At 42.9% G+C, this 23,610-nt stretch overlaps 1 protein-coding gene across 1 annotated transcript in view; it reads left to right on the top strand.

Moving 5' to 3' along the window:
- ERICH3 (glutamate rich 3) overlaps window positions 1-23,292 on the top strand; it is a 48,871-nt gene extending 25,579 nt beyond the window's left edge. The window contains exons 11-16 of the mRNA XM_065410119.1: window positions 865-1,101; window positions 2,038-2,115; window positions 10,419-10,904; window positions 15,670-15,807; window positions 20,696-21,261; window positions 21,757-23,292. Coding sequence (XP_065266191.1) covers window positions 865-1,101; window positions 2,038-2,115; window positions 10,419-10,904; window positions 15,670-15,807; window positions 20,696-21,261; window positions 21,757-23,292 — 3,041 coding nt within the window. The remainder of the gene's footprint in view (window positions 1-864; window positions 1,102-2,037; window positions 2,116-10,418; window positions 10,905-15,669; window positions 15,808-20,695; window positions 21,262-21,756) is intronic.
- The last annotated feature ends 318 nt before the right edge of the window (window positions 23,293-23,610 follow it).

The following is a 23,610-nucleotide window of genomic DNA, read 5'->3' as shown; positions in this document are numbered from 1 at the left end:
ATGATACAGTTTTGTTGCCTCTCTGCAGACTGTGCAGCAAATTAATGGTTGCAAAGTAAATATTTTATTGTGAAAGGGAGTTAGGTATGTTCTGGTTTGTGGGAATATAATTAGTCTGTTTCTGGGTGGAGCAGAGAACATTTTCTGATACACACATGATTTCAATTTTGAATTACATACAAAGCCCTTATGTTATCAAATGTTCCTAATCAAATTCTCAGTAAGAGACTTGGGTTGAAATCCTGTTCCCACTGAAGTCAAAATGGGAGTTTTGCCAATAGCGTCAATGGAGCTAGGAATTCACCCTGTAACCAAATGAATATATTAGAAGAACCATGCAATAATCAGAGTATTCATCTGCAGTGTCCTTTGGCTGAGTCTGAATAATTAATTTATTTTGTAGGACACCCCTCTGTTAATTAGCCTTGTCAGTCCACCTTTCTCTTACTTCCCACAGAACATATTGTCCTTCTGATGCTTTATCCATTGCTTAAATTAATGTTCCTTGCAGAAAGTTTTTTCTATAATGGGGATCTCTTCCCTTTATATGTTGTTCCTGCATTTGTCTATCTGACTTATCTTTGTTGATTTTATTCTTTACACTTGAATGACACCTGCTAGATCATTGAGTAGCTTTGTTCCATTTCTGTTACTCTAGATTTAAAGAAAATGATTTGTTTTTTGAGGTAATGTACTTTTACAATCCCTCCTGTGGCCTCATATATTCACTTATTGTAGAAAGAAGTGAGGAAATGCAAAGAGAAAAGAGGGTTAATGGAGTTAACCTCTCTCTGGTTAATATGAACTTTAAGTAGTTATGAATTCCATTTTCTGTCTCACGCTAGAGGTCTTCTTTTATTTCAGAGTATGATGAAGATTTTGAAGCAGATGAAGAGAAATCAGATGAGAAAGTTAATGAAGAAGGACAGGCCGATGATCAAATGAATGGAATGTCAAAGTCACCCTCAGATGATGAAAAAGATAATTTAGACCATGAAAAGGAGAGTAAAAGCTCATCACAGAAGGCGCTGCAGGCCTCTGACAGCGAGAAAGATGAAAGTGATGGATATTCAAACAGTGACTCAGAGGAAGATAAACAAGGTTAGTTGTTTTTTCTTACCATGGTGCAGGATACTTGACCTGATCTGTGTTTTACATTTTATGTATGCCCTATTGTGTACATCTAGCCCGCATTTATGTTGAGCTACACATTACACTGTCATGAAAGTGACACTTAGGGCATCATCCATCACAAAATATCCTTGGCACAATCCTTGGCACAGAAAGCTATGGATCCAGTCTCCCCCGCAGGTTGGCCGGGCTGTCCACAGGTAACCTAGCTCTGCAACAGCATGCTGTGGAGCTAACCAGAAATGAAGAACACAGGCCACCTCTCTTCCATTTTAGCTGCAATATTCCTGATTCTCAAGACCCTTTGTCCCTCCCCGCGCCATCCAGCTCTGGTCTGCAATAACATTACTGCACAGCCATCTGTGAGGAGAAAGAAAGAAGGGCATGTTATTAGCCACGTCACAGCATAGTGCCATAGTGCCTTTCATCTGAGAATCTCAAATGTTAATTATACCCAGCAATATTCCTCTGATGTATACAACAGGTAAGGGACATAGAAGAATCATTTCACACCCCATGTAGAAATACAGTCATCTCTGGAGTGCAATGCAACAGCTCATAGCAATGTTGCAGAACAGTTCAGGATCAGAAATGAAGATGTACCTACTAGGGGAATTTAGGGAGGAATTTAGGCAAACTAAATCCTTTGGGGGCAGATCTTCAGTTTGTGTAAATGTTCATCTCTCCATTGACTTCAGTGTACCTATGTCAATTTACATCAACTCAGGATCTGTTCTTTTAGCTGTAATTTGGCCGGCAGACCTTGGTCCAAGACCACCACTCTTATGAGGTGTGTGTAGTCTTTAACACATCAGGTGTTTTCCATCTGACAGTCCTTATATGTGAGCTGTTTGCTCAAGTTAAATGTAAACATTACTTTCATGTTTGTATTTCTATGTGAATTAGGCAAAGGTAAAGCAGCTCTTGGGAAAAAAATTGCAACTTTCTATAGAAAGACTAAAAGTCTTCAGACACTCAAACCAGGTTTGAAACATGTTTGCATATAAAAATCACCACAATGATCAGAAAGAATCTTAATTTTTCATTTCTCTAATGATTATCAGGAATAATTTATTTACTGATTCCTGGACAATCAGTACACTTTTAAAAATTGTTTTCTGCTTATTAGTGTCTTGCATAATCAGCTTTCTTGTGAACAAATTAGTTGCTTCTTGAGCTGTATCAATTTTGTTATGGTCAGAAAGAGAGAGAGAGAGAGAGAGAGAGAAAGAGTGTGTGTGTGTGTGTGTGTGTAGATAGATAACATAACAGTGAGGATCCTTGGTTCTTCCTAAATTAATATACTTCTTATTTGACTATTAAATACTGCAACATTGATAACATAGTGTAGTTAAGGTGTAGTGAGGTGTTTCCATTAACTTTGTTTCATGCCACCATTTGAAATACAGTAGAACCTCAAAGATACAAACACCAGAGTTAGGGACTGACCGGTCAACCGGACACCATGTGAAACCAGAAGTAACCAATCAGGCAGCAGCAGAGACAAAAAAAATGCAAATACTGTACTGTTCCTGTATTGCATCTTAAAGGTAGGCACATCTGGGCTGCCTGTCCCCACCCCACCCTTACCCCCACACAGAGGGGCAGCCACTTACAGCAAGACGCTGAGACTGCCAGCCCAAGGCGGAGACACACACACACACACACACACACACACACACACACACACACACACACACACACACACACACACACACACACACACACACACACACACTACCTGCCTCTCAGGAGCGGGACAAGCTTGCAAACTCATGCTGCAACTGAGCAGGGAGCTCAGCTGCTGCTGAAGCCTGGCCTGGAGTGTCAGCTGCTGGATCTGGAGCCCAAACTGCGCTTTGTTCAGAGTTACGAACATTTCAGAGTTCTGGACGACCTCCATTCCCGAGATGTTCATAACTCTGAGGTTCTACTGTATATTAATACTCACTGTGAGTTGTGCACATGGATAAGGGCATGGCATGGCCATTCAGAAATGCCTGAAATTCTTTTCTAATTGACAAAATGCTTTCAAAAGTATGTGCGTTGTAATTCTCACATTCCATCCCTTAAACTATTTTAATTTGCTTTGCTTTAATTGCAGTTTTTAATTAAACTGGGTAAATTCTACCATTTAGTAGCAGAAATTGTATTTCCTGGAAAGCTCCCAGCATCATGCAAATAAATACGCACTCTGAATTTTTCCCAAGATCAATTTTCAAATCAGTTGCTTTTTAAATGTAGCTCCTTACTGATTTTGTGGGCTAGTAATTGATCTCTTCCTCATGCAACCCCAATGAGAAATTATTTTAGGCAGGATGATCACACTAATCAGATAGCTATGAGACTCTTTACTGAAGTGCAGTTAGTGGGTTTGCTTTTGTTCTTCGTGGATAGTACTCACACTGCATGAACCACAGCTCAGAGAGTCAATAGTTCTTTCTCTGTGGTTAAAAAAATAAAGAGAAAAGGCTATTAGGATGCCATTAGAAACATGAAGACTGGTTCAAGAAAGATGCATGTTTAGCACCATCATAATGGAGGGGTTAGAAATATTTGTGAGAGAGCCTCATTTTCTGGCAGTTGGTTGGTGCTGTAAATGCTCTTCAAGCTCTAGCTCGCCGCTCCCTGTCAACATGGAAGTGCTTGTTGACAAGATTTACGGTTACACTGGCATTTGTATACTGAGGGTGGAAAGTCTGAAAGACTCCTGTAGTTTTTATTTAGCAGCAGTCAATAGAGGGCTGTAGCACTGCACTTGGTTACAGCTAGAGATGGACCCAAACTGGAACAATGAATCCAAAAGCGCTTGGATTTCCAGCGGGTCTGGATTTAAATTCTTTGATCTAAAGCCAAAAGGGTCTTTTGGTTCTGGCTGCAATGCACCCAAAGTCTCTGGAGAACAACTGATCTCCTTAAAGAGATTTCTCCCATTCAAGATGGCAGAAATCTCCAGAAATGAGTTTGTCTTATGAGATTTTTATCATTGTGGGCTAGAATCTCACAAAAACAGCTTGTGAGATTTCACCACCGTTGAACCCAAACTCAGTGTGCTTTCAAACATTTCTTTCTACTTAGAACTAAAAGTCTGCCACAGGAAAGATTTATCTTCTCCTAACATCCGTTTACTTTATTGGCATCATAATCCTTAGCCATTTTTATCTACCTCAAGTGTGCTGAGCACAGGGTTTTGTTCTTAGAGAGCCAGCTAGCAATAGCTCATTCAAGCAGGGCTCTTTTGCTATTGAAGTGAAAAACTGTGTTTATTGAAAGTGAATGCTGAAAAAGAGGCAGCTTTTCAATGGACAAGATTCTGGTTCAACAATATGAAATAGAAGACGACATTGTGGCAGTGGAATTCAAGCCATCAGTAAATCCTTTCCATTGCACATGATTATCTATCATTCTTTGGCTAGGCTTAGTTTTGCCTAGATGACACATGCTCCTTGAGGGCAAGAAGTTACAAAATATGTTACAAAATTGTGATAAGTATGGAAAATTTGAACTGCTGGCTAACAATTGAAGCTGATGCATTTGATAAGTACACTTGTGTCACCCAGCATGGGTAAGATACAGTACTGTGAGACTGGTAAGAAAAGAAGCATCTAGCTTAGGAATGATGGGTGAGATTTGTTTTTAATCATCAAAAAAGAACGACAACTTTTCTTATTGTGTTTTTGTTAACTATCCCTGGCACTGACTGACCTGTTGAGAGTGTATTGTGATTGTCAGCAATGAATGATGGGCAAGAAAGCAGACTGTCAACAGACAATTCACTAGGATACTGCTTGTGATCAGTGTAGATGACCACTGCTAAAAATGATTGGCGCGAGAGCTGAGAAATGAAAACCAAAAAAATCCACATTCATTTAAAAATATGTTTAAAAAAGAGGCTTTATAAGCTAATGGAAGAAAACCCACTTTTTTTGTAGTTAGATATAAGACATACTGAGTCAAATTCAATTACATCCATACAATTCTATTCGAGGTCTCAGTCAGGACTTTTTTTAAATATATATTTGCCATCTTGGCAATCATGGACTCATACAAAGCAGAGAAGAAAAGGATCTATTTTATATTCTATTCCTCTCGAATATTAATGCAGGATTTGTTGCCTACAGCACTGTAGCAATGCTCTTGTTTGTAGGGATTGACTGCAGTACCTTTTGAGCTAAAAGCACGGGCATCTACTTCTTTAGTTAAGGGGCCAAGTCAGTTAATTTGGGAAAAGTAGTAGACTCATAAGCCCCTTTATGTAGTCCCGCCACTATAGGAGGGCAGAGATCCACAATGGGTTAATGCAGGGTACAATTAGAGATGGGCAGGGAATGGTTTCCCCATCCTGTGAAAATGTTTGAGATTTCAAACATTTGCCTGTTCCGCACTGGGACAAAAATCAGAGTGAATGAAAGAGAGAGCGAGAGACCAAAATAGCCAATAGCGTGCGGGTTAGGGCACCTTCTGAATCAGGCAGAGCAGGCACTTGAATCTGTTTTTCTCCCACAGGCCTGGATTAACCAGCATGCACTAAGTGCGCTCGCACTGGGCCTCCAATCACAGGGGAGCCCCCTCCCTGACTAGGTATGGGCTGGCCGCCCTTCCATTATGACAGAGGGACAGCTGGGCCAAATTGAGTGGTGGTGGGGGGGACACACTGAGGTTTTGACCCACCTGCATGCTGTAGTGAGAGTCAGTGGGCTGGAGCAAGCAGCCAGGCCAGCCACAGGGGGGCCTGAGCTGCTGTAAGATGTGTGCAGGGCAGGCTCGCTCTCTTACCCCCACCCCTTGAACCCCATACCCGTCTCCTTGGGGCAGGATCCAACCCCCCTGTGGCACCCATCCCTTGGAGGCAGCACCCAAATCCCCCCCTCCCTCTGGACTTCCCACCCCTTAGGGGCAGGATACCTAGGATCACATCCTGCCCCATGCTATGGTCACTTCATGCCACCAGAGTGCTGGAAAGGGGATTGGAAATCCTCCCAAAATGGGCAGCTAAAGGTTTCCTTGCTCGGAGGGACTCCTTGGCTGGTGTAGAGATTTCACCATCTCCCAGCCCCATCCAGTGTAGGTGGCATGGACAGAGCACTGTAGCATTCCAGAAATCCCTCTCTGGCTTTCAGCTGCCTTTGTTCTCCTGTTCCCTCCTCATGTTCTGCTGAACTCTCGAGACCTGAGAATCAGGGCCCATGACTAGAACAAGTGCTATTCTCTACTCTTACATTAGAAGATTTTCAGGGTAGGGGAATATGTCTCTCTATATGGGCTAAATTCTGTCATACTGGTGACGTGGGTGGAAGCCAAGTTTTCTTGCAGGGAGCTTCTCCCTCATTCTCTTTGTGCATTAATCGTAGAATCATAGAATGTCAGGGTTGGAAGGGACCTCAGGAGGTCATCTAGTCCAACCCCCTGCTCAAAGCAGGACCAATCCCCAACTATTTTTTTTGCCCCAGATCCTTAACTGAACTCACAACCCTGGGTTTAGCAGGCCAATGCTCAAGCCACTGAGCTATCCTGCGCAGAGTGCTGCCACTGGTACTCCTGGAGCACTGAAGATGGGGGGCTGGTATGATGTCAAGCACCTGACAGCTCCAGTGGGGCATAGCTTTTGGGGCAGTGGTGTGTGGTGGGCAGCCTGCAGGCCACATGTGGCCCATCAAGGTAAGCTGATTGCAAGCCGCGAGACATTTTGCGGACGATGACCGTCCGTAGGCACGGCCCCCCACAGCTCCCAGTGGCTGCGGTTTGCTGTTCCTGGCCAATGGGAGCTGCAGGGAGCTGCGGCCGCAAAATGACTTGTGGCTCGCAATCAGCTTACCCCGATGGGCCGCAGGTTGACCACCATTGCTTTGGGGCCTCCCCAACACCCCTTGCAGACTGCAGGAGTGGGTGATGGGGTCGGGGGGGGGGCACCCAGAGATCTCTTTCAAAACGGGCACTAAGTGCTGAGTTCACTCTGCTAATGCCCCACCTTGAAACATTCTGTATGTTTGCAGGTAGGGTGCTGTGTCCATTATTAATAACCACTGTCCTCATTAATTAAACTTGGTACTGCTAGCCAGTCTCCAGGAGTGGAGAGGGGTGTGGGAGAGGTAAGGAAGGAGAAATGTAAGTTATTGAGCAGTAACGTGAGTTCTTCAGCTACATTATCTTTCAGCCACATGGTCACCCCCCACCCCCCATCCTCCTCTCGTGTTTAAAAATCCTATTAACTCCTGAACAGGCGGTTCATTGCAACTGAGGGGGAGCTATCATGCCTCAGCATTTCTACTTTCACCCTCTGGCTTGGCATATGTAGTACGAGCTGTCATGGTTAAAATGTTGACACTATTGTTCAAATGGCTCCTGGAATCACACGGCACAGCATACTGTTCACTCACCCCAGAAATGTGGATATTTTGTGGGGCACACTATTGGAGAACTCATCGTTTTGGTAAGTGGTTTACTTCCTCTTTGCTTCTAGATAAATGTGGAACATAACAGGGATGTCGGTTTTGTTCTGGAAACAATTGCTAGTGTTCTTAAACCAGTAGCCTATAGTAATCTGCTGAATTCATATTGAGGCACATAAATAAGTGACCTACTTTTCACAGGTGCTGAACACCTATAGATCCCATTAATTTCAGTGGGTGCTCAGAACCTTTGAAATCAGGCCACTGATTTAGGTCTCCAAATATGGAGTTAGGTGCCTAACTTTAGGCCTCCAGCTTGGAAAAGATCTTGAAAAGCTACATGTGCTGGGGAAAGAAGCTTGTCAAGTGAAGTCTTGTAGGTTTTCTCTAAGTGAATTTTTGCTATTTTGTTAATTTGAATGCAGACTTTGTACCGTGTGCTTGTTACAGGGAATGGACTTTGGCCTAAACCAGTACCGTGACTGGTCATTTTCAGGACAAGGTTCCTTTTTGTTAAAATCCTAAATGGCAAAACTCTCGTTACCATAACAAAACCACAGAGATCTGCAAATTACCCAGCTGGCTAGTTTACATAACCAAATTATTTTATTGCTTATTTTATTTTATTATCATCTTCCTTTCCCCTCCATCCTAACTACTGTGTGCAAAATTCATTTATGTCTTGAATTTATCTATGCCATGGTCCTGCAAACCCTTAGTCTCATTTTGTACTCAATGGGACGTCTCACTTGTTTAAAGTTATGCACATGTGTGACTGTTAGCAGGATCAAGACCTTAGACTGCAAGCTATTTGGGGGCAGGGACTGTATATTTGTAATCTGCTCGACTCCTGTTGGGACTCCCGGGTGCTACTGTATTATGAGTAATGTATGATGATAATAATGGGACAAAGAATAATACAGGGGGATCAAATCTTATCTCATTTCATCTTACCTCTGCATTTATATTGCACTCATCACCATAGTGTCTGAATTCAACAGGATTGCATAGGTATATCTGAAGGCAGAATTTCACCCTGTGTGTAGAGATTTAAAAACATATCCTGATAACTGAGGAGCCTAAGTCCTTATTTTTGCATGTAATGTTATGGGTTAGGCACAAATAAAGAGCAAGTAAGAAAGACTTTGGCATTCAAATCCTTATGGCCCATAAGCCGATGAATACATTGTAAAGAATCATTGGCCAGTTCTCCTGGAAAGAAACGTACACTGCTTATCTGAGTGTATGAGATTTTTTTTCTCAACTGGCCTGTTTATGTTCTTGTTAGTGTCTTTAATAATTATAATGTTGTTAGGGAGCTGGGTGGCCATGGGGATTCAGAACTTTTTACCTCTAGGTTGCAGGTTCAGAGCCAGTGCAGACAGGTAGCAACTGGAAGTCACTACCATGGGATTGGTGTTCAATAGTCTGTGTGTGAAATGTCTCTCAGTCAAGGTACAAGCAGGCAGATTCCACATCACATCTGATACTAATTGTCATTTTTGCTGTCAGTCTCAGTGGAGATGACCAGGCTTGAATGGGCAGGTGATCTGAGCTAATACAGTGATGGCCTGTCTAGAACAGAGTTGAGGCACCCTGGGACTGCTCTGTGGGGATGTTTGCACTGTCCTGCATCTCCTGTATCTCCTCTATGATAAATAGAAGACTTTAGCCTTCCAGGCTGATAAACTGTCCCCTTTAACAAGCATTATATTAATTTAGGCAGGGCCGGCACAACCCATTAGGCGACCTAGGCGGTCGCCTAGGACACTACAATTTGGGGGGCGGCGACCGCAGAGGTATTTCGGTGGCGGGACCTTCCGCTGCCTAGGGTGGCAGAAAAGCTGGCGGCGCTCCTGAATTTAGGACCACATTCCCCACACAAACATACCCTCACAATTCTAGTGACGTTAATGGGAGTTGTATATGCATATCTGAATTAAATGTTTAGCTCCTGTAAAAATATTGTATTTAAGTTAAAAAAAAAAAAAAAAAAAAAAAATTCAGAATATTCATAACAATGCATTTGGAAAGAATAATTAAAGATGTGAGCACAGTTGCCAACTTTCACAAGGTAAATAAGCACCCCGACTTTCACAATAAGCCAAAAATCAAGATAATCCTATTTCAAAACAAGGCCAAAACAGGCCAATCCCTAAGAACCCCAATGCTCTATGTGACTAGATTTCCCTGGTGTGCAGTCTGGGACTGTGGTGGGCCCGCTGTGCAGCCCTTACTCTCCCTCCCCCCTTCTGGCCCCCCCTTGCCCCTGCTTGCCGGGAGCTGATCAAAAAAAAGAAGCAACAAGCTACAAGCCAAACAAACTACAAGCCAATTAAGCCAAAAACAAGCCCAATTTCTGCATTTTTTTTGCGGGTTTGGCATGTCTGGATGTGAGGGGTGCTAGAAAACCAGAACTACATTGTAAACAGCAAGGATTAATACTGCATGGTGTTGATTCCTGTGTGGTCCACAAGAGATTTCTAATAGATCCACCGAGTTGTTATGAATGTGCCGAAGAACTCTGACTGTTGAAACTTCTTGTCGAATACAGCAGGAATTTGTTGTCACCCCTTTCCAACTGCTTTCAGAGGTGGTCTTTGGAAGCAGATCTCATGTATCATTGGTAGAGATTTCCTGTGGTATGGTTACATTATCCGAAATAAAATATGTTAAGTGGCTTTGATTAACTGCTTGTTGTTAGTTTCGGGTAATGGACCTATCTATATAATTATTAGGCATTTTGTGCCAGATCCTCAGCTGGTCTAAAGCAGAACAATGGCACTTTACCCCAGATGAGGCCCTGGCTCTTCGGGCACAGCTAAATGAACTGGTGCACAGTGAGGACAGATGCTTTATAGAAAAATATTAAAATGAAATTATGTTTACTGTTTGTAGATAGGAAGTCTGCATCCTCTCTCTCATCCAGCAGTACTCTGTATAGCAGTGAAGATGACTCTGAAGCTGCAAAGATGAAAGACCATGTTAAGGGCAATGAAAAGGAAGACATTGACAGGACAGCGACAAGTGAGAAGTATGGAAATGAGACTTGGGAAAGCAAACCTGAGGGAAATCAGGAAATTGATGCAGTGGAGGAGGAAGAAATGGATGAAGCAGAAGAGACAAAAGCAGAGGCTGTGATGAGGGAAGAAGTTGAGGTTCTTCATGGAAGTATGATGGAAATACATCATCAAGGCACAGATGAACTCAATGGGGAACTCAGACATGTAGGGTCAATACAAAATAATGCAAGGGAAGAGGGGGAGGAGGATGGAAGCAACATGAGGGAAGATGGGGAGGAGGTTGTTCTAGTGCATTTGGAAGGCAGCACTGTGGAAGCAGAGGCTACAAACAAGGATCCTCCTGAGGTTGATGAAGGAGGTGGTAAGTACTGTCTCCTGGTGGAGATGTGATGTGTCCAGTGCATGTAAGTGTTGTTTCATTTGTGATGGAGATGGCATTTTGATATAGCATGAGCAATTCAGTTATTGGACTATTCTTGGTGTACAATGTAAAACTGTTAGAATGTCATTTTGCTGTGTGTGCCAAATAACCACCAGTGATGTGCTGTAAGTTCATTGTTTGTTTGATTTTATGGGTTTTCCAATGTAAGGTTTGGCTAGTCTTTTTTCATCTCTATCACTCGTTGGGGCAGTATGTGATAATAGATTTATATATTTTTTTTTCACGGACCACAATACCCTTAGGTTTGACATCTCATGTAATTTTATAAAGCTCAGTGCCCGTTTAGATCTCAAGCATAGGAAGTCCTAGAGAATTCATATGCCAGCTCAGATGAACTGGTTTGTCATTCTTATAATTCCAGTTTCCATAAGGACTCCTAAAAATCTCTCGTATATCATGGTGCAATGCATAGACAACCAGATTGAGAGTCAACAGGCATGGTTTCTGTCTCCGGCTCTGTTACTGACACACTCTCACCAGGAGCAAATCACTTAACCTCCCCATGCCTCAGTTTGGCAGTTTGTAAAATGGGGATATTTGTGCTCCAATCTCACAGCTATTGAGGGATGTTTTGGGGGCTGGGCAAGGAGTATAGCTATACCCACATGAGTAAGGCAGTGCAGGATTGCGTACTTGGGTGGGAAGAATATAAGTACTTGGTGTGGAATTTCATCTGGATAGCGGGGAGAGTATCCTGATAATACTGGGAATGTCAATGTAAAGTAATGAAGTGGCCTTCTTAGTGATGCAGATGTGAAGAAAGGGAGTCACAAGCCGTGCTAGACAATATTTCTGACTGTATTTCTATGGATGTCGATTTTGCAGTGGATTATGTAATGCTCTCATTTAGTTTTAATAGATGTTTGTGGTTTGTTTCTATTGCTTTCTGCTCGAGTGCAGCATGTATCAAATAGCACTGTGTGTGCAAAGCAAACACTGTTGAACGCTATGCTATATTATTTGCAAGTCTCTTGGTGTTGGATTGCTTTGGATTGCACTGTGCTTTGGTTTTGCTATGTTATGCATTCAGAATTGAAGAAGAGGGAATAATTTACTATTCAGGGATTATATTGAATTATTTATAGGTGTGTGTTTCTTGAAATGTTCCTTTTACTTGCATAAGGCATCTCAGCTTAAGCAACTTCACCATTAGACTGTTAGATAAGTATTAAGTGTGGTTGAAGATTGTTAATGATTTCAATCATACAGGTAGGATGAAGTGCTGTAATAAAAAAAAAAAAAGGGAAGAAAGGGATAATCCTATGTACTGAGCTAATGACCTGCCACGGTTTTGGCACAAAATAAGACCATTGTTCTTATTTGATCAAATTCCTGGGTGCTGACATTAAACGGTAATTTTATACTGTAGTTATAGATTTGAATGAACATTGCATTTGGGATGACTTCTCTCTTTAAGAGGCCCTATTTCGGTTGTCAGGATGAGTAAGTGACAGATGGGATAAGCGTAGTACAGATAAAAGAACGTATACTTCTCCATCAAATCTTACAGCATCTTTACTGCCTGGAGAATGTCTAAGACTCAGGGGCAGACTAGGGAAAATGAGGACAAAACAAGGGCTATGTGGACAAAAATAATCATTTAATCATAGAAGTTAGAGATATGAAAGACCTAGTAGATCCCATCCAATCCAGCTCCCGGCCGGTACAGGATTGTCATGGTGAATTTGGGAGAAAATAAAGAATTTGTCAAGGAATGACATGTGAATAATGAAAAAATAAGGGCAAGGACCTCTTTGAAAGGAAACTAACATTGTGAAAAAAGGATTTGATGGGTAGCACATACCACCTTGGGAATCAAACTTTCTTTAGGGCCTGATCCCACAATCACCCCCTGGTCACTAATGTAAGAGATCCTGGGCCAGTCCTGAAAATTGCTGATTGGCATCCACTTCCAGAGAGAGCCAATGAGAGGTGAGCAGTTCAGCATCTTGCAGCAGTTGCAAAATTAGGCTCTTACCTCTATTCTGCACCTGGGCTCCTTTATTTCCTTGTTAAACTTTCTGTTGCCACTGCCCTTCCTCCTATATCAGGTGTTTCTGCCCTGTTGGCTGGTAGCAGATCCAGTTATTGACTATGCTTCTGCTAACCAGTCTGGTTTTAGATGCTGCAGAAATATTAACCAGAGATTAATTTACATGTAAAGGAGACCAGAAGAGGAAAAGCTTGTGTGGGCTTATTCAGTTGCCAGCTGAGGCTGGGGAAGGCACCATAAATGTGGGAGTTAGGATTTTAGAAGGTATGTAAATACCTGCTGTGTATTCTCTGATCTTGTGGACTTTGTGACAAGAAGGAGATGTCACTCATCCCAAGAGACAGAATTACTGTGCGCTGTATTTGTCATCCTGCTCGGGGCTCTGTGTTTTGACTGACTGTCAATACTCCCTCTTGTCATATATGTAAACTGGGAAGAATGGGAACTGCCAGCTAATCAAACGGCAGGACTATAAGCAGGTCAAAGTAATAAGGTATGGACCATATTTAAGAAAGCTTATGGGGCTTCAGTGAGCCTGAAGAAAATGCTGTCTATGCTTCTTTATTCTGATGCAGCAAAGGAGTCTCCTGGGGGTGAAGGTTTCTCCTCTTGTTTGCAGAGTTTAATCATCGTTGTTATTTACTATTGATATTGCAATAGCGCCCAGAGACCTAGTCAGGACCCTGCCCTGAAATGCTGAAGGGGGTCTGTATAGTGTCCAAATAACTCCAGGGAAGTGCAGTGGCTTCACGCTGGGGCTAGTACATTATTTAAGCAGAAGAAGAGTGGGTGGAGGTAAGGCCTGAGGAGAGAGAACAGAGAAGATGGGGAGAAGCAGCATAGCAGGAAGGCTGAGGTGTGGGGAAGAGATGAGAAAAAAACAAGGAGAAGGAAGAAAAAAATAATAATCTAATCACAGATTTAGAGACAGGAAGGACCTAGTAGGTGCCATCCAGTCCACCTCCCTGCCTGCATGGGATTGTTCCCTGCAGTATGGTTTGTTCAGGCTCCATTTAAAAGCCTTAAGTGAAGATGTCTCTCATCTCCCTTGGGAGGCTCTTGTGCAGCCTGAAACCGATCATGCTTAGAAAGCTTTCCCTGTCCTTCAGACTAAATTTGTCCTTCCTTGATTTTGTCCTATTGCTCCTGGGAGCTAAGGAGGCAGGGAACTGGAGGAGAAGGAGAGGAGGAAACAGTGTGGGGGAAGGAAGACACTGAGAAGACTGTGGTGGGGAGGAGAAGCAGGAGATGTTGTAGATAAATGGCGGAGAAAGGAAAAACAAAAGGAAAATATAAAGGAAACAAAGTAGAATGGCAAGATGTGGAGAGAGAATGGGGGAAACGAAGAATATAAGAATGGGGGGGAGGGAAAGGGGGGGGGGGGGAAGTTTGACTAGCGACCATCTGGTCCCTAATCTCCCCTGAAAACCAGTTGGACATAAATGTCACCTTTAGTCCTTCCAATAGAGTCCCTCATTGCCATGAGTAATTCTGAAATACCAGGCAGCTTAAACCCCATTATATACACAGCTAGAAGGTTAAACAATGTTGGTGTTTATTCTCCAGTCTCAAAAGCCTTAATAGCTGTTATTTTCCATGCATAGCTAGGAGGAACCTCTCCCCTCCATACACTCCCTCCTCCCAGTGGTTTTATTTTTCTCACGGAGCGTTTTCTTTGCTTTTGCCATAACGCAGTAGCATTATTTGAAAGCAGGAAAGTTCGCTGAGTTGGTTTGGAAATGGGGCTAGATTGACAGAAATGCAGTGTTGGTAATACATCTCCCTTAATACAAATTAAATGCAATATAACCATATTATATACCTCTTGAAATTGAAGCTATAATTGTAGCAACCTGCATGGTATTTGGAGGGAAAAGCCCAGTTTGCAGGAGGGAAGAGTTTGGAGGAGGCACCAGGAAGTTAATTATATGCACGGCTAGAACCAATGCTAGCTGCCATTACAGCATCTCTGTAAATAGTTCTTTTAACAAAGAACCAGTGTAATTTTACAAGTATATGATCCTCTAATTTTATTCCTTAGCATGTGGTACATGCAACGCTAATGGAAGGGATAGCACAACCTTAACTATAATGCTACAAATATAACATGTATATCTTGACTATGAAACAAAATCTTAAACATCATAGATGTTGCTTTTAGGAGAAGTAAATATTTCTCTGCCTATATATAGGGATTTACATTCATGTATGACCATGCATCAAGATAAGACTGTCTTCAGCCAATTCTACTACTGTGAGGAATTTAAAGAATCATCAGAACTGTATATGAAAACTTTAGTATGTAAAAATATGGTGTAAGTTTTTTTTTATTTTTTTAAAGTAGGCACAGAACAATAAAAGGTTTCTGTTCATCAAACAATTTTGTTGCGTGTGCATGAAAAGCATCTTAGCAAAGGTAGTTTTGTGTCTTTGTGATGTTTTTGTGGCTGATTTCTGCATGTATGTTTGTAGATCCTCCTGCATGAATTTTTATAATGGGTTGCCATTTGATTTTAATATACTTCAAAGCATTATCACTGGTGAAGGCTTACTGGATTTTAATTAACCCTGCACTGATAATACGGCTCTTTAAGCCAATTTCAGACATCTGAATGATTCCCTTTTCCCTTAAGCTTTCGATTATTTTTCTTCCTTGCTCCTTGTTTAATAATTTTGTGATATTTTTTGAAGATTGCAAATCAGTCCAAGAGAAAATAGCAGAGGCAATTGAAAATGGTCATCGTTTGAGTTCTGAACCTGAGCCCAGTGATTCCAGTACAGATGAAGAAGAGGAGAACTTAACAAGTACAGCTCATGATATAAAATTAGGTGAGGTCAACTAATATGATCAGGGGCCTGGATTAAATTTCACTCTGCATTGAAAAGCCATTTATAGTACAGTTAGTTCCCTCTTTCACCTTCCTTTTCATCTCTGCCTTCTGCTTTCCTTTTCTTTCCTCCCCTGAATAAAATTGTTGCACTGATTAGTTAGCCTCTAAAACGGTAAAGCTTGCAAAACTGATACCATTTAGGAGCTAACAGTGATTCTGGATAAAGAGTTGAGGCCATGAAAAAGTGATTGCTAGTGGAGGCTGCTTCAAAAAATAGGAATCTGGTAAGTTTCACTTTGCTTCCAACCTGTCAACCCGTATGTTAATATGAGGCCTAATGGGGAAATGCAGTCTTACGCCAGGATGCTTCTATTTATATGAATGGAAAAGGTATCACCTCTCACTGGAATGATCGTCAATATGAATGAAAGTGCCAATGGTCTGAGTCCTAGCCTAGAGTTCAACAGACTATATTGTGTCCCCAACTCACCTTCCTAGAGCTTGGCATTATTGATAGTAACACAACAAAAACCTCAATTGGAGCTTGGCTTTTCCCAGGGTTTCCATCCAGGATTTTCTCTGGACTCACCAGTTCCTGCCTGGAATCTTAATCCAGGATTTTAACATCAGAACCAAGGATTGCTGAACAGAAGAGCCCTGCATTTTTATTCTGGGTTTTAGAGTCAGCCAAGTTACATTCGCAACAAACCCTAATGAACGTAAATGTTAAGGTGGTTCTTCAAAATAGAAGTGAGGTTCAGAGACACATAATGGAAAAAAGAATAAGGCCATAAATTGTTTGACTTTAACTTCCCTGGTTGTATCTGATTATCACAGAATATATCACGGTGGCCTCTCAAATGCCTGGAATATTCTGTCCCCAAAGAAAGAAAGAGTTCACTGGTAGAGTAGTGATGCTGCAGTATCCTCTGGAATAGCAGATTGCTTTGCATCAAATGAATGCTTGGACTGGGAGTTTGGAACCCACCATTTCTGGTGGATTCAATTTTCTTTTTCATTCACTAGGGCCAAAATTTTCAAAAATGACGGGTAATTTTGGGTGCCAAGTTTCAGACAACTTAAAGGGAGCTTGAGTTTCAGGTGGCTTAGGTTGGGCACCCAGAAATTGAGATACCCAAAGGCACTAATGACTATTTGAAACCTTGGCCTAGATGTTTATCTAGCTTTATTACACAAGACGTTGCTTTTAGGCATTAGCAAAATGCAGCTGATTTGTGAGTAAAGCACATAGGCATAGACAACTTATTTTTCACATTTACAGTAACATACACATTTGGCTACTCAAATAAATATAGACAGTGTTTCTATAAAGTAAATGGTGCAGTTCTTTGTGATAGTACCTTTCTTTATTCCTGTTCTCCTCCTTCATGAATTACAGAAGCTTTCAAATTCCAAAATTTGCCAGGTTTGATTGTGTTGTTCTGTGAACTCTAAATATAATGGCACAGATGGATGCCGTCGGCACTTCAGCTCCCAGAATTTTTGCTGCAGACTGTTAAATTACACAGGCATATGGGCCAAAAATCACTATCTTTTTGTGGATTCTACTATGCTTTTTAAATTAACCTATAAATATAAGGCCCAGTTATTAAAAATAATTACTAATGAACAGTGGGTGTCTGGCAAAATTGCCATGGAGCTTGTTTTCTTACAAACTACAGCTAGAATATCTCCAATTAAAGAACAAAAACCGTTTGTAACACATCAGTCTATTGAAAGAGCATATGTTCATACCTGGATTTTGTCCATTTCCTAACTCAATATAATATTAGTTGCTGGTTAGTTGTGTTGCCTCCGGGAACAAAGTGGTTTCAAAGAGCTGTATTGCTGCATTCAGACACTCCAGTTGTGCTTTGCAGCCTCAGCCAGGAAATAAAACATTCTCTGACTGGGCCTGACTCTGTTCTCACATCACAGAGAACGCCTTAGAAGTCAATGGAGTGACACTGATGTAGACCAGCATGAGCTCAGAATCAGACCCTCAGGGTTTCATCCCAGTTGTACAAAGGAGCCATGTTTCAATATGAGATAATTGCTGTCAAACAGGTGACCAGACTGGAACAGGATCAGAACTAGAGACACTTTCTAGACCTGACTTTGCCTACAATGCACTTCACAGCTCGTTCTGTGGCTAAGATGATAGCTGAAGCGTATATGGGTGTGCATATATGCGTGTTTCAGGTGGTGAAGCGTATATGTGCATGTTGCAGGTGGCAGAGCTCTGCCCTGCCCTAGCCTGCTCTGCCCAGCTGTGTAATGCCAGTTGCTCTTTTGAATGAGATACATTCCGAATGAAAGCTATTCTTTGGAGAGGGACCCCCGCTCATGGAACACCCAGCTGACTGTTTTTAAATGCTATTTTTAATAAATACATACAGTTTATTTTTTCTGCATTGAAAATCAAATATTAGCAGCCTCTGTCCCATGGATCAATTGCATATCAATTACTCTCTACAAGCTCTTTTAGCAGAGGAGGAAAGGAGGTGGAATATGCTGACTGCAGTGAACAAAACTGAATGCATCACCAATCTGTTATAATTGGGCGATGATGACACTAAACCAGGGGTCGGCAACCTTTCAGAAGTGGTGTGCCGAGTCTTCATTTATTCACTCTAATTTAAGGTTTCGCGTGCCAGTAATACATTTTAACGTTTTTAGAAAGTCTCTTTCTATAAGTCTATAATATATAACTAAACTATTGTTGTATGTAAAGTAAATAAGGTTTTTAAAATGTTTAAGCAGCTTCATTTAAAATTTAAATTAAAATGCAGAGCCCCCCGGACCGGTGGCCAGAACCCAGGCAGTGTGAGTGCCACTGAAAATCAGCTTGCGTGCCGCAGGTTGCCTACCCCTGCACTAAACTATCATCATTCATTGTACTCCTAGCATACAGTATTTTTTCACATAAGGGTTCAGGTTCACATTAGCAGAGGAAAAGAAAAAGGGTTATTGTATTAGCTACTTCCAACCCAGAATACTTTGTCCAGTGCCAGCTACCATTTAGTAAAATAGGAAGGAGATTATTGCCTCAAAGAGGGTGCAGCATATGACATAAGTCATTATTCACTCTGCAAATGAAACTTAAAGATGATTTATTAGACATTTTAAGAATTATTGGCAATTGGACTGAGTTTGGATGAAGATTTGAAGTGACCCAAATTCAGGAGTGCCTGGATTTGGTATTTTTGGTCTGAGCCCCTTTTTCTATAAATTATGATGGGGATTGATAAATTAATGGAGAGGCAGGTATTTTTTAACACTGCTAAAAGTCTAAAACCTGAGGGACATATAAAAACGAGGAAGCTGGCAGTAAATATAAATAATTAACTCACTGCAAAGCACATCTATCTGAGAGGGTATTGACGGAGGATGGAGGGCAGGATTTCTGTCAGGTAGCAAAGTGCAATGTGGGGGGTTTAAGCTGTATTAGTCACATGACTAGAGATCATATTATGTGTGGTCAGCTGAGAGGAAAAAAGTGCTGCTGCTTCAATTGATTTTTATTTAGATTTCTCTCTTGCACGCCCTCCAACTCAACCCCCTTTTCTCTCTCTCTTCCGCCACCCATCCCTGATCTCTGTCTAGGGTGACCAGATGTCCCAATAGTATCGGGATCATCTCGACATTAAACTATATCCCCTTCCCCCCCCCCCCCCCCCAAAAAGTATCCTGATTTTTTACACTTGCCCTCTTCTCTGTCCACTCCAGGGCACTCCCTTTCTCACCTGTTCTATCACTGCCACCCTGTTCCCCGTCTGCTCTCAGCCTCTCCAGCTGCACAATGCTTCCCCTGGTTTCTGCTCAAATGGACCTGCTTACAGCAGTAAACTCTAGCCTCCTGAGTTCAATGCCACCTGCAGGACAGGATGAAACACTGCAGCCATGTGGGTTCATCCACTGATTCCTCTCTTGGGTCAGTGCTGATATAGAGTGAGGAAAGTGATGTTAGGAAGTTGGCTAGGCTGGCGGAAGGTCCTGGGGGAGCCAAATGGGGAAGGTGAGAACCTATCCATCTTCCTGTGCCAAGGCTGTGGCCCACAGAGCAATGTGCTTCAGGCCAGGGATCTGAACCATCTCTAGGTAGACATTTTAGAGATGGGCTGATGCAGCATGAACACATGTTTAGGCCCAGCCAGGCTAAAGAAGACCGTGACTGAGGGTTGTGGAAATATAAGAAGGTGACAGTAGAATAAATCAAATAAAGGCAGGTATTATGGGCAAGGTGGCCTTTCCCCCACTTTGGATTTTTCATATGTCCCACCAGAGCACAGTGTCTGGAAAGCATGACTCTTTTATTCGCTTCAATGACATTTAGGGCCAGTTTTTCCAAAAATATGACCAGATCCTGAATAATGTGTACAGGCACAGGGGCACTGGCACAAATAGGTAATTGTGCTTGCCAAAGGCTTGATCCTGCACCACTGAATTCAATGAAAGCTTTGGCCATTGACTTCAAAGAGGATAGGATCAGGCCCCAAACGTGCATAAATCATTACCCATTTTGCATGCACAGATGTATATTCTGTCTCCTGTACATGCTTATTTTGCATGACCTATTTCTGCATATTTAAATCTCTGTGCCAAGCCTATGGCTACTTCCTCTATGTACCCTGAGGTCACTTCTGGGCCATGCAACATCATTTTTGTTTCAATTATTTGTGCCTGATGCCAGAATGACAGCACTGGAAACAGCCACAGGACAGGTGCATCCTGGGAAGCAGCAGGCCAAGTTTCCCCCCCACATTGCCCAGCCTAAAATCCTTTCACTGATTTGGAACAATGGCATCTCTAATAATCACTTCATAAAAATCCTTAAAATTAACGTATTTATTACAATAAAACTAATGTTTTGATTATTTCCTCAGATGGAGCCTTCTTGGCAGAAGCAGCAACAGCATGTGAAAAGCAGAAGGCAGCAGAGCAAGGGGTACAAGAGGGGCAGATGGTGGATGAGGAAAAAGCACTTGAGCAGGAGGAGTTTGTAGCTGAGGAAGGAGCCACTGACACTGAAGAGGCAGGCAATGAAACAGCTCTGGAGTTAGATTTACTGGCTAAGAAAGAAGCAGCAACTGTGATGGGACAGACAGTGGAGAATGTACTTACAGTAAAAGAAGAAGCATCTGAGGAGAAGGCTATAATGGAAGAAGATCTGGAAGAGAATAGGGTAGGAAAGGAAATGGCATTTCAGGGAGAGGAGGCATCTGAGGGAAATGTAGCTGTGGAGGAAGACGTAAATGAAGGAGAGGAGGCAGTGGAAAAGGCAGCATATGAGGGAAAGGTGGTGGAGGAAGTATCATCTGAAGGAGAGGAGGTTGTTGAGGAGGTGCCTGAGGCTGTGGAGGAAGCAGAATCTGAGGCAGAGGAGGCTGTGGGGATGGCAGGAGGTGTGGGAAAGGAAGATGTGGGGGAGGCAGCATCTGAGGCAGAGGAGGCTGTGGAGGAGGCAGAATCTGAGGGAGGGGAGGTTGTGGAGGATTCAGTTGCGGAGGCAGAGAAGGCTGTGGAGGAGGCAGAATCTGAGGGAGGGGAGGTTGTGGAGGATTCAGTTGCGGAGGCAGAGAAGGCTGTGGAGGAGGCAGAATCTGAGGGAGGGGAGGTTGTGGAGGATTCAGTTGCGGAGGCAGAGAAGGCTGTGGAGGAGGCAGAATCTGAGGGAGGGGAGGTTGTGGAGGATTCAGTTGCGGAGGCAGAGAAGGCTGTGGAGGAGGCAGAATCTGAGGGAGGGGAGGTTGTGGAGGATTCAGTTGCGGAGGCAGAGAAGGCTGTGGAGGAGGCAGAATCTGAGGGAGGGGAGGTTGTGGAGGATTCAGTTGCGGAGGCAGAGGAGGCTGTGGAGGAGGCAGAATCTGAGGGAGAGGAGGTTGTGGAGGATTCAGTTGCGGAGGCAGAGGAGGCTGTGGAGGAGGCAGAATCTGAGGGAGGGGAGGTTGTGGAGGATTCAGTTGCGGAGGCAGAGAAGGCTGTGGAGAAGGCAGACGCCGCAGGAAAGGAAGTTGCAGAGGGGATAGAATTGGAAGGAGAGGAGGTTGTGCAGGAGGCAGCTTCTGAGGGATGGGAGACTATGGGAGAGACAGAACTTGTTCTGGAGGAGTCAGTAGAATCAGTGAAGGTTCCCATACTGGGAGCAGCAACTGAAATAGAGGAATCAGTAGAATCAAGAAAGGTTCCCATCGGTGAAGCAGTGTCTGAAGCGGAGGAGGCAGCAGCAGCAGAAACATCTGAGGAGGAGGAGGATGTAATGGAAACAACCCCAGAGGAGGGAGAGACAAGAAATGAGGCCACAGAAGAGGAGTCAGAAGTAGAGGAATCACCACCTCTGAGGGAAGAAACCTCATTGGACAGGGAAATAAAAAGGGACACTGCAATAGAGGAAGGAGCACACAAAGATGGGGAGAGCATAGTGGAAGCATCTGAAGAGGAAGAAGCAGCAGAAGACCCAGAATCTGAAGAGGAGGTAGTAGAAGAAGGTAAACACATAGGGGAGTCAGTGCCTGAGGAAACACCATATATGGGAGAAGAATTGGTGAAGGCTGGTGAGGAGGAAGTGACAGAGGAAACGGAAGAGAAGGTGGTGTCCCAAATAGCAGTTACTGAAAAGAAGTTGGTAATAGAAAAAAAGGTACCTATTGCTGAAGAGGCAATAGATAAATCCACAATAAATGTAGAGGAAGTGGCTGAGGGAGCAGCAGTGGAGGGTGTGGTGGTAACTGAGGGGATGGCAATGGAGGAAGTGGAGGTGGGTGAGGGGGTGGCTGAGGAATCAGCAGAGAGAGAGGGAGAGGGAATGTCAGAAATAGAATCTGAAGAGGCAATGTCAGAGGACGCAGCAGGCAATGGGAAAGTAATGGGCAATGAAACACCATCACAAGGGGAGGAGATAGTAGAGAAATCAGAACCTGGTCAGAAAGAAAATGCAGAAGTATTATCAGACTGGGAGGTTCAGACAGAGGACCCAGGACATGAGGAGGGCATGGAAGAGGAGGAGGCAGGACTGGAAGAGCAGAAGGTGATGACAGAGGGGATAATACCCGAAGAAGATATGAGATCAGAGAGAACATTGCCTGAGGTGGAGAAATTGATGACACCATCATCTCTGAGGGATGAAATGGAAGCTGTGGAAGCAGCATCTGAGGTAGAAGGCATGACACAGGAAATGGCATATCACCCAGATGGAGTGGAGAAGGAAGCAGTCCTTGTGGAAGAAATAATGGCAAAAGTGAGACACACTAGTGGGAATGACAGAACGGAGGAGCAAGAGATGGAGACAATGGAGGAGAAAATCACACTGAAACAATTAGACACAAATGAAAAAATAAAAATAGGAAAGACAGAGACTTTGGCCGAATATCCACAAGGGATTCATGGGCTTACGGATCTGCTTGAAGTCCAGCACAAGGAAGAAAGCCTTGCACATATAAAGACAGACACCACAGAAACGTCCATTATAGAAGAGAGAAACTAAGGGGCTCTGTGGCACATGGTGAGTATCTGTATGAGCCAGATTGCTACCTAAAAGAGGAATTGATTTTACTTGTATTACATTCCTTTGTAAGGTGTCCAAGGCTGCAGTACCTAGGCTAGTGCTATCAAAGCACCAGCTCTACTGAATGGTGAAATACAGGGAGGAGATAGATAGCCATGATTTTCTTCCACCATTTATTATATTCTTCACTTTCACTTCAAGGGTTTCCTAAGGGCTTTTATTGCAAAGTCAAAAGTGACTTTGAGTGCATCATGAACATTCACAGCTCTGTTTAATGTCTGTGTCTCATACCTTCAT

This window comes from Emys orbicularis, chromosome 8 (assembly GCF_028017835.1).
Source record: "Emys orbicularis isolate rEmyOrb1 chromosome 8, rEmyOrb1.hap1, whole genome shotgun sequence".
Classification (NCBI taxonomy): Eukaryota; Metazoa; Chordata; order Testudines; family Emydidae; genus Emys; species Emys orbicularis.
The sequence above is the reverse complement of the archived record's forward strand: the minus strand, read 5'-3'. Positions and strand labels throughout refer to the sequence as shown.